The sequence below is a fragment of the Oncorhynchus keta genome, chromosome 32 (genome assembly GCF_023373465.1).
Source record: "Oncorhynchus keta strain PuntledgeMale-10-30-2019 chromosome 32, Oket_V2, whole genome shotgun sequence".
Classification (NCBI taxonomy): domain Eukaryota; kingdom Metazoa; phylum Chordata; class Actinopteri; order Salmoniformes; family Salmonidae; genus Oncorhynchus; species Oncorhynchus keta.
Genome location: NC_068452.1, coordinates 26,347,565 through 26,359,867, shown reverse-complemented (window position 1 = coordinate 26,359,867; position 12,303 = coordinate 26,347,565). Strand labels below are relative to the sequence as shown.

Sequence of the window (12,303 nt, the reverse complement as noted above, 5' to 3'; positions counted from 1 at the left end):
TCTCCAGCTTCAGGGATTTTTGCAGTTCGTTCCAGTCATTGGCAGCAGAGAACTGAAAGGAAAGGCGGCCAAAGGAAGAATTGGCTTTGGGGGTGACCAGTGAGATATACCTGCTGGAGCTCGTGCTACGGGTGGGTGCTGCTATGGTGACCAGTGAGCTGAGATAAGGTGGGGCTTTACCTGACAGAGATTTGTAGATGACCCAGAGCCAGTGGGTTTGGTGATGAGTATGAAGTGAGGGCCAGCCAATGAGAGCGTACAGGTTGCAGTGGCGGGTAGTATATGGGACTTGGTGACAAAACGGATGGCAATGTGATAGACTGCATCCAATTTGTTGAGTAGAGTGTTGGAGGATATTTTGTAAATGACATTGCCAAAGTCGAGGATCGGTAGGAGGGTCAGTTTTACGTTTGTTTGGCAGCATAAGTGAGGGATGCTTTGTTGCAAAATAAGAAGCCGATTCTAGATTTAATTTTGGTTTGGAGATGCTTAATGTGAGTCTGGAAGGAGAGTTTACAGTCTAACTAGATGGCTAGGTATTTGTAGTCGTCCACATATTCTAAGTCAGAAAGTAGTGATGCTGGACGGGCGGGCAGGTGTGGGCAGCGATCGGTTGAAGAGCATGCATTTAGTTTACTTGCATTTAAGAGCAGTTGGAGGCCACGGAAGGAGAGTTGTATGGCATTGAAGCTCGTCCGGAGGTTAGTTAACACAGTGTCCACACCAGAGCCATAATGGCTGTGCCCTAGCATAGATTCCTCTGTACAGTTTCTGTATTTAAGCCTCAAAAGATGGATGGCAGTGTTTGTCCCCAGGAAACAATATTTCAACCCCTCACTGAGTAGATCCACAAATCAGACGAGCTCCTGGCTGTCAGTGAATCACTGTCTAAGGTCTCTTATTTTCCAATAGAGCGTTATCGAGCACCAAAGTACACTCAATGCCCAGTGACTGACATGAAGTGACGGACATTGGCTTCGGTCCCACAAGGCCAGCCTCAGACGACGCATGGCTCCATTCAAGCCCCCATGCATTAATAATGGCCGAAAGTTGGAGTCATCCTTCACTCAGCTCGGCTGAATGTGTGGGCTCATAAGATACATCATTTGATTTCAATCTGCACTGCGGGGAGGAGATTATTTTCTTGCTCGTGAAAAGCATTGAAGTGTTTATTTTGGCTTTTGGGTAAAGTGCTTAGAGGAGCGTGTACTCATATGGGTGGGTGTATTTGAATAAACATTGTGACATTCTGTATTCTGAGAGTATCCTCACTCTGTACATGCATTGGAATACTTTGATCTTATGTATTGTGAGCGGTATACCCATCTCTGTGTGTGTGTGCAAGCTATGAGCTTATATAGAGCGACCTGTGTGTGTGTGTGTGTGTGTGTGTGTGTGTGTGTGTGTGTGTGTGTGTGTGTGTGTGTGTGTGTGTGTGTGTGTGTGTGTGTGTGTGTTGTAAGCTTAAGGGTTAGGTTTAGGGTTGGGGTTAAAGTTAGGCTTTGGGTTAAAGATAGGTTCAAAACTTAGGGTTAGGGATTAACGTTAGGGATAATGTTCGGGTTAAGTTAAGGGGTTATGGAAAATAGGATTTTGAATATGTTTGTGTGTTGATGGCAGGAGGGTCAGGACAGAGGTATGACTAATTAGAAACGCGAGATTCCCCTGTGGGAGGCGTAATAAATCACCACAGAGCATTTAGGAGCGCTGATACCATGCAGGAGACTGATTACAATCGGCTTTAAAATGGGATTTACGAAATGGGGATGGACCAGGCGGGCCGGACACAGGGAACAGGAAACAGCCACAGCACTCAACAGAGCATATGGCCATTATGCAATGTGTCCCTGCGGTCAAAAACAGGTCCGTTAGCCTCGCCCGCTAACATGCTGGAAGGCTATTACAAGGCCATTACATTGACATGGCGAATGGAACGATGCTATTGTTAAGTCATAAAAACCCTGAGCCACGTGGCAGGTCAGTAATATACAGTGACATCTTAGGCATGACACGGCCAGTATGGGAATGGAACAGTTCCATAGGAAAATGTCAGGGGCGACATTGATCGCTTGTCCATACAGTGGAGATGGATGTGTGTCATAGAGCTGATGATGGGTCAGGAAGCGATAAGGCTATGTGCTGGGGCAGGTTGTCATGGGGATGATGGTCAGACGACGGCCAGTCTGTGGCGTCACTTAGATAGGGACAGTATTAGGGCCATGTGGACCTTAGTGTGTCCTCATGGGATGACTGTATCCCTGGGAGAGGGTCTGTGTGTCCTAAAGACCCAACATTCATTTGCGTAGGAGTCAGTGGTTGACATTAATTAGCTCCTATTAGGGTTGAATGGCAGGAACCCGGTTACCACGATTTACTGCCCAAAACCACTCCCTTTTCCTGGGATAAATAACTGCGAGAAACAGGTCAATTATAATAGTTATTTTTATGAAAAGCATGTGTGGAATGGAACTTAAATGATATGTGATGTCTAAACCTGGCTTCTCTACGGCCTCTGCATGATGAATCACCAACGCTCAGGGTTGGGACAGCCCATCTCAATATTGAGCACAGTTCACAATGTAGACCTAGCATCTCATCATGGTCACTTTTTTTCTTGTGACAGTTAGGCCTTCCTTTGCTGCCGCATAGTCTATGCTACAGTAGTATAAAAACTGAATACGTTTCTAATTTACCCATCTCTAGCTGGCTTTCGGGGGTCTCCTCATTTTTTTACTGTAAAGATTTTTTTTTAAATGTTTTGCAGCTGCAGAGTTTTAAAACACTCAAATATAATTTCTTTTTAAATCAGTGCACACGTGAGCACTCTCTCTCGCATTCTCTCTCCATCAACTCCATTCAAATTGCATCCAAAATAGATAATACTGTTGTAGATTGATATATAGCCCTATATATAGCCTACCTCTTTCAGGTAATACATTCAATGCAGCATTAGCCTTCTATTTAGCCAATTAATGATGGGTTATGCATAATAAGCTTCTAACTTATAGTCTCTGTCTCTTGCACAATACACACACACCTGAACTCCGCTGGTCTGTCTCCTTAGCTCTTGGAGTCCCATGCAGGAAAAGCTATACTAGAAGAGCTTGCTGGACGTTATATTTTTTTGAATTTCTTACACACCAATAGACTATTCGAAGAGGGACGCAAGTTCTTGTTAGCTGAGTGTTAAATACACTAGCCAATAGAATTCATGGATAGTTTGAAAGAAGAGCGAATGAGCGATGGCAGTAGGCTATAGCCGTTATTTATTCAGACCCATAACCATTCAATCTTTGTGAATAGAAGTGAAAGCCTTCTGCATTTAATTGTCGTCCCATACTATTCAAGCACGTCATTAGAATGATGACGATAAGGACAACTAAACATACTTCATTTAACTGTTGAAAGAGATGAAGGAGTGATGTAACAATAGAGAGAGAAAGAGGAAGTAGGCTAATGACATTAGGGGAAATATTCTGAATGGTATATATGCGTCAGCCTACTAATTATACAAATAGGCCCTGTTATATTTAGACATTTACATAATTTTCGCTAGCCTATAATTGTAACTTTGTAGGCCAGATGTGCTGCACCAGAATTGCATGTTCTCTCCCTGCTTTATCATGGTTTGAATGATGTGCGTAATTCCAGTCCATATAATACAGTATAATAAAATATAGTGCAGTAATACAGTTCACACTCCAAAAGACTAGCCTACTGGAGCTAGTTTTTACCCAAGAGAGCATACAGCTAGCTATCTATGGGCTTTTATGTTTTTTTGTCGTGCATAATGAGCAGTAGTCTATATCACATAGGCCTATGTATTGGTTAACGGCACATTTATTTTGGGCTCATTAAATGTCCTTAATGTAGTGCTCATTAAACTAATTGAATGTATGGCTCATCAGTCTCAGGTAGAATCAGGATTGAATTTTCTATCAAATTGTAATCAAATCCAGACATAGGCCTATTTATATGCTTTATAACACTTCCGGTTTGGGCTGAAAATACCGGGTTACCTGGGAGAAAAGTGATGTATTCCCGGAATGGAACATTGGTAAGATACAGGGAATATAATCAACCCTAGCTCCCATGACATCTTTGCCCAAAGCCTAGCTTGATCTAAGAGGTGCTCCTCCAGAGTCCAGTCTATCCAATGGTTGAATGTGAATGAGGTGCTGGAATTACTTTTCATCCTAGGAATGATGAAGGGTGTAACAAATGGTGTGTGTGTGTGTGTTGTGGAGACGTAGCTTCAGAAACTACATGTACTATACACATTTCACATACAGTGCACACACACACACACACACACACACACACACACACACACACACACACACACACACACACACACACACACACACACACACACACACACACACACACACACACACACACACACACACAACTCCTCAGAAGGGAACTAGGCCACTGCAGACAGCACAGTCATGCCCACCCAAATACAAACATAAACATACCCTGGCATAGTCACACAGTCATGCCCACCCACCCAAATACAAACATAAACATACCCTGGCATAGTCACACAGCCATGCCCACCCACCCAAATACCAACATAAACATACCCTGGCATAGTCACACAGCCATGCCCACCCACCCAAATACCAACATAAACATACCCTGGCATAGTCACACAGCCATGCCCACCCACCCAAATACCAACATAAACATACCCTGGCATAGTCACACAGTCATGCCCACCCACCCAAATACCAACATAAACATACCCTGGCATAGTCACACAGCCATGCCCACCCACCCAAATACCAACATAAACATACCCTGGCATAGTCACACAGCCATGCCCACCCACCCAAATACCAACATAAACATACACTGGCATAGTCACACAGTCATGCCCACCCACCCAAATACAAACATAAACATACCCTGGCATAGTCACACAGCCATGCCCACCCACCCAAATACAAACATAAACATACCCTGGCATAGTCACACAGCCATGCCCACCCACCCAAATACAAACATAAACATACCCTGGCATAGTCACACAGTCATGCCCACCCACCCAAATACAAACATAAACATACCCTGGCATAGTCACACAGCCATGCCCACCCACCCAAATACCAACATAAACATACCCTGGCATAGTCACACAGTCATGCCCACCCACCCAAATACAAACATAAACATACCCTGGCATAGTCACACAGCCATGCCCACCCACCCAAATACAAACATAAACATACCCTGGCATAGTCACACAGCCATGCCCACCCACCCAAATACAAACATAAACATACCCTGGCATAGTCACACAGCCATGCCCACCCACCCAAATACAAACATAAACATACCCTGGCATAGTCACACAGCCATGCCCACCCACCCAAATACAAACATAAACATACCCTGGCATAGTCACACAGTCATGCCCACCCACCCAAATACCAACATAAACATACCCTGGCATAGTCACACAGCCATGCCCACCCACCCAAATACAAACATAAACATACCCTGGCATAGTCACACAGCCATGCCCACCCACCCAAATACAAACATAAACATACCCTGGCATAGTCACACAGCCATGCCCACCCACCCAAATACCAACATAAACATACCCTGGCATAGTCACACAGCCATGCCCACCCACCCAAATACAAACATAAACATACCCTGGCATAGTCACACAGCCATGCCCACCCACCCAAATACAAACATAAACATACCCTGGCATAGTCACACAGCCATGCCCACCCACCCAAATACAAACATAAACATACCCTGGCATAGTCACACAGCCATGCCCACCCACCCAAATACAAACATAAACATACCCTGGCATAGACACACAGCCATGCCCACCCACCCAAATACCAACATAAACATACCCTGGCATAGTCACACAGCCATGCTAAGAGGCACTATTTGGCAGCTGTCGCGTCCAATACCAAAGTAGGGGAGACAGTGGCAGGCAGCTGCAGGCACCAACACTGCTGGGGCTCACTATCTGGCAGTGGTAGCTATAGCGTCAGCCTCCCTGGGTGAGAGGGTACTTGACTCTGAGCACCGGGGGCGGGAGACTCAGTACCCAAAACACAGGGTGTCAATTCTGCTACTACATCCCTCCCTTAGCGAGCACCAGGGAGACACAGCCTGAATTATTGATCAAGGGAGACAGGGTTTAGGGAGAGCTGTTGGCTCTGTCAGCCTAGAACACCAAGACAAAGAAAGAGCAGAGCTCCAGATGAGGAATGTGTACAAAATGACTAAACTTTCACGCCTGGTGAGTGAAGCTGGCTGTTGGGCTCTATGATGGCACTTCAAATCAAATCAAATCACTTAGGGAGTGAAACAATGTGAACCAAGCCATTGTCGCACCATGCAGTCCAGAATTAGTTTTCTGCCCTGGAGGCTTTATTTTATCTTTTTGTTTGGGAAACTTTTCTGGTAGCTCAAGTTCCCCACCCACACTTAGCCTCGGCAGCACACCCTCTGTGGGATTTGGGGGTGACTCAGTGGGGTGTCCTCATAATAACCCCGGTGGACTGAACACGAGGTGGGGTGCCACAGATAAAACCCCACGTAGAAATAAGACAAAGTGTATTAACAGACACTATAGCTAGTGGTGGATGGTAGAGGCAAATAAAAACACACTAACCTGGTGTGACAGTGGTGGTGATTCAGACACTACAGTGTCAAGAACAAAGGATTTCAAACAAACCCCAGAGCAGTGGACAGTAAAGGTGATATAAACATGCAGAAGTGTTCTGTAATTTACGCCTTCAAAGGACAATAAACAAAAATATTAAATCTGAATTATATTCTATTTTACTGTACTGTACAGTAGTGGACAGCAGCTGGAGGTAAACAGTGAGACACCCTGGCTTCTGGCTGGGACTGCAGGGGGTCACAGCAGGACTCTTCTGTTCAGTGAGCTCCAGCTGTCTGGTGGTAATGAACTAATACACAACACCACTCACTTTGATTGTGGCCTTACCACCCACAGGGAGTGGAGAGGAGATAGAGAGGCCTCACCCTTACCATCCACAGGGAGTGCGGAGGAGATAGGCAGGCCTCACCCTTACCACCCACAGGGAGTGTGGAGGAGATAGAGGCCTCACCCTTACCACCCACAGGGAGTGCGGAGGAGATAGGCAGGCCTCACCCTTACCACTCACAGGGAGTGTGGAGGAGATAGGCAGGCCTCAACTCCAACCTGAACCTCCACTGCCTCCACTAGGGTGATGATACATTCTCAGAGTAACAGGACCTTCATGCCCATCCCAGAGCCATTTATAATTTAATATAATTCATCTAAGAAAAGGAATAGAAGTAGCGTTGCCTCATGCCTTTGTTCTTGTGTAGTGCATCAGCAAGAAACTAAACAATTAGCTACAGATGGTTGAAATCACAACAGAAGTTATCATTAGCATAATTTGATTCATGCTTGAACAATACCAGAGGAATCCAGCTTTGAGTATCAGACATTATTACAGTCTAATTAATTTTACTCTGCAAACCCCTGCGTGCACTACACTGTAGCATCCATCAATGAGTGAAGCATCTCACAAACTTAACTCAGTGTAAAATCGTTCTAAATAATTGAGTGTATGTCCTTTGTTCAATCATTCAATCTAGTTGTCTGTGGCGTAAACAAGTCCTCGCCTCACCTCTCCTAGAATAGCTGTGTTTCAATGATTGGAGATGTTTTCACACGTCACATGACCTCTAGGTGCTTCTGTAGTGCTCCCTCTACGTGAGGACAGCACAGACAGGTTCATCAGCTTCATGTAGCGTGAGAACCTAGTTGGGGGGACTTTCAAAAGGATGGTTCCAGGCTTATACATCTCTAATTAATACAAGACAATCGTAATAATTACTTTACTGAATGGTGATGGTTTAATTAAGGGCAACATGTTTCCCTTTAAGTTGACATGCTGTGTGAACATGATTTAAGATCATCTTTTTCCATAAACCACTGAATAATCAATGATTGTGCACAGCCAAGATTTGCGCGTGTTTGAGAAGATGATGGATAGATTGTGAAATCCATTTGATGTAATTACCATCCATATTTAATTGGTGCGCCAAAAACACATTTGCACAGAGGCTTTAAGCTGTTTCGATTTGTAACCATTGTGAATTTTACCAGCCCAGTAAGTGCTGAGTTTCCACCTGTCCATGTTTTCACGTGTTCGTTCCCTTCAAATGCCACTCAAAGCAACTGACAAGTCAACCCTGTGGAAACCTCAGACACTGCAGTACTACAGAAGTCATCATCATCAGGACCGGCCAACCAGCACATGGAGGAAATAGCAACGTTATGACTCAAGAATATCCGGGATCTTGCCTCATACAGTAAAACCCCTCAGGTCGAACTTAAACTTTCCCAACTTAACTTCTCTCCTTTCTGCTGACACACTACTGCTGATGAGGGAGCACCAAACGTTATGGTTATCTTTAATTCATTAATCGATTCATTTCCTTTCTTGTATTACAGCACACAATCCATTTTAAGTAATTAAACTGCAAATGAATCTCTCATCTGTGGCCCTATCTGACTCAACCTCAAGATAACCCCTGTAATGTATAGAATCTGGAAAACAATGTTGCACCCTCTCTTAACGAAGTGGCACAGTGTATGAGTGAGAGAGAGAGAGAGAGAGAGAGAGAGAGAGAGAGAGAGAGAGAGAGAGAGAGAGAGAGAGAGAGAGAGAGAGTCTAAACATACTAAAGCCTCAATGAACATCTTCAGTGACAAACTACGAGGGCTTTTTGAAATGTACAAAGCCATAAAAATCACATTTTCTAAATCGGACCTTTTTTAAGTAATTAAACTGCAAATGAATCTCTCATCTGTGGCCCTATCTGACTCAACCTCAAGATAACCCCTGTAATGTATAGAATCTGGAAAACAATGTTGCACCCTCTCTTAACGAAGTGGCACAGTGTATGAGTGAGAGAGAGAGAGAGAGAGAGAGAGAGAGAGAGAGAGAGAGAGAGAGAGAGAGAGAGAGAGAGAGAGAGAGTCTAAACATACTAAAGCCTCAATGAACATCTTCAGTGACAAACTACGAGGGCTTTTTGAAATGTACAAAGCCATAAAAATCACATTTTCTAAATCGGACCTTTTTTCTAAGTAGCTGACATTTGACCACTGCAGTAGAATTGGAATCTAACACAATTTCCTTTGTAACATTCCTTTGTAATGTTTGAAACAACACCCAGAGAAAAACTGTAGTTCTGTCAACCTTGAGAATTGTGTTTAAGGAACACTGGCTTGTCCAACACTTTTCACAGGTTCTTATGATAAAAAAGACAGTTCACGATTGGCTGTGCATGGGAATGTATCTGTGCATGGGATTCGCCAGGGCACTTGGCTGCCATCGTGGTTTAAACATTTCCTTGCCCTTGTAATGTCTGAGCCTAAGAGAGGGCTCTGGGAATTTTTCTTAAAAGTCTTGCAATGTTCTCACATCAAATCACATCATCCCTTTACATCTTTACATTAGCTAGGAGATGTGACAGTCCTGGGGGGTTAGAATACGGGTTCAGAGAGCTGACAGCTGTGTTGAGAAGGTGGAACAACCAGCACTCCACAATAACAGCGCCCTCAGCAACGCCCGAGAGAAAGAAGACAGAGAGAGGATGAGAAAGAGAGAGAAATGCTTTAGCCAAGCAGGAGGCGGATGAAACAGAGGGTATGAGTGAGAAAGACTAGCCAGACAGACAGAAACTATCTGGTGGTAATGAGTTAAGGAGTAGAGTGTATGTTTGTGTACTGCTGAATGGGTGACTGGCATTTTGGAAAGAAACCCAACAAGTGAAAAGAAAAGCATGAAAAACAGAAGGACAGTATTTCAGCATGGCCTCGGGACTTAGTCCTTGTCTATCCCTGCTGTCATTCAGTCTGTCAGCATGATCTACATATTAACCCTTTTTCCTATCACAACGGTACTGACCGGGGCTCATGTCTAGCCAGCTAAGCTGTCAGCAGGCATGTACCATTTAAATTCAACCGATTTCTTTGAAAAGTTCCAGCGGTCAGTACTATACTACACTATGATTAAAGAGTTTGTTTTACACACCAAGGGACATCACATATAAGAGGGCTTTCATTGTGATCAAACCACACAGATTAGGACATGATGGCAGCACACTTCCATTTGATTTGATGTTGTAGAAGGAGGTTAATTCGATGGTGATCTCAATCAATTTGACACAATGTTCTCTCGTCTTACTGATGGGTGATCTTTAACCTAACACTTGTCTTTCTCTCTGCAGGGCCTTGACAGAGTTGTTGAAGCAGCCCGGAGAGGTGGGCGGAGTGGGCGGGGCCGGGGGTCACCACCCCATAGGGACCAATGGGATCTCTGGCAGGTCACTGCGCAGCAACAACGGTAAGCCTGTTTCTTTGGGAGCACGTGGGTTATTACAGGAGATGTCTCTCAGTGTTATTAAGCATATCGGATACTGATCCAGCAACGCTTTGCAGTTTGGTGCTCAATGTACTAATGAGGACACTACTAACTCTGAATAGGGTACAACAGACTATTTCAGACTCTGGCAGTCATGACACAAATATTAATTTCCACAAAGTTTGCTGCTTCAGTGTCTTTAGATATTTTTGTCAGATGTTACTATTGAAAACTGAAGTATAATTACAAGCATTTCATATGTGTCAAAGGCTTTTATTGACAATTACATGAAGTTGATGTAAAGAGTCAATATTTGCAGTGTTGACCCTTCTTTTTCAAGACCTCTGCAATCCGCCCTGGCATGCTGTCAATGAACTTCTGGGCCAAATCCTGACTGATGGCAGCCCATTCTTGCATAATCAATTCTTGGAGTTTGTCAGGATTTGTGGGTTTTTGTTTGTCCACTGCCTCTTGAAGATTGACCACAAATTTTCGATGGGATTAAGGTCTGAGGAATTTCCTGGCCATGGACCCAAAATATCTATGTTTTGTTCCCCGAGCCACTTAGTTATCACTTTTGCCTTTTGCCTCATGCTTGAAAAGGCATTGTTTGTCACCAAACTGTTCCTGGATGGTTGGGAGAAGTTGCTCTCAGAGGATGTGTTGGTACCATTATTTATTCATGGCTGTGTTCTTAGGCAAAATTGTGAGTGAGCCCACTCCCTTGGCTGAGAAGCAACCCCACACATGAATGGTCTCATGATGCTTTACTGTTGGCATGACACAGGACTGATGGTAGCGCTCACCTTGTCTTCTCCGGACAAGCTTTTTTCCGGATGCCCCAAACAATCGGGAAGGGGATTCATCAGAGAAAATGACTTTACCCCAGTTTTCAGCAGTCCAATCCCTGTACCTCCTGCAGAATATCAGCCTGAACCTGATGTTTTTCCTGGAGAGAAGTGGCTTCTTTGCTGCCCTTCTTGACACCAGGCCATCCTACAAAAGTCTTCGCCTCACTGTGTGTGCAGGTGCACTCACACCTGCCTGCTGCCATTCCTGAGCAAGCTCTGTACTGGTGGTGCCCCGATCCCGCAGCTGAATCAAGTTTAGGCGACGGTCCTGGCACTTGCTGGACTTTCTTTGGCACCATAAAGCCTTCTTCACAACAATTGAACCGCTCTACTTGAAGTTCTTGATGATCCGATAAATGGTTGATTTAGGTGCAATATTACTGGCAGAAATATCCTTGCCTGTGAAGCCCTTTTTGTGCAAAGCAATGATGACGGCACGTGTTTCCTTGTAGGTAACCATGGTTGACAGAGGAAGAACAATGATTCCAAGCACCACCCTCCTTTTGAAGCTTCCAGTCTGTTTATTCAAACTCATTCAGCATGGCAGAGTGATCTCCAGCCTTGTCAACACTCACACCTGTGTTAACGAGAAAATCACTGACATGATATCACCTGGTCCTTCTGTGGCAGGGCTGAAATCCAATGGAAATGTTTTTTGGGGATTCAGTTCATTTGCATGGCAAAGAGGGACTTTGCAATTAATTGCAATTCATCTGATCACTCTTCATAACATTCTGGAGTATATGCAAATTGCCATCATACAAACTGAGGCAGCAGACTTTGTGAAAATTAATATTTGTGTCATTCTCAAAACTTTTGGCCACGACTGTATTTTAGATGCACTCACACGGTACTGGTACCCTGTGTATATAGCCATGGTATCATTACTTATTGTGTATTTATTCCTTGTGTTATTATTTTTCAATTTTTGCCTGTAAGTAAGCGTTTCACTGTTGGTCTACACCTGTTGTATACGAAGCATGTAACAAATCAAATGTGATTTGACGCGCACACATGCAGACACTTGTTATTAAGCT

At 44.2% G+C, this 12,303-nt stretch overlaps 1 protein-coding gene across 1 annotated transcript in view; it reads left to right on the top strand.

The window, feature by feature from the left end:
• LOC118365799 (protein shisa-8-like) overlaps window positions 1-12,303 on the top strand; it is an 83,240-nt gene that overhangs the window by 18,172 nt on the left and 52,765 nt on the right. Inside the window, exon 2 of the mRNA XM_052491074.1 lies at window positions 10,282-10,397. Within this exon, the coding sequence (XP_052347034.1) occupies window positions 10,282-10,397 (116 nt within the window). The remainder of the gene's footprint in view (window positions 1-10,281; window positions 10,398-12,303) is intronic.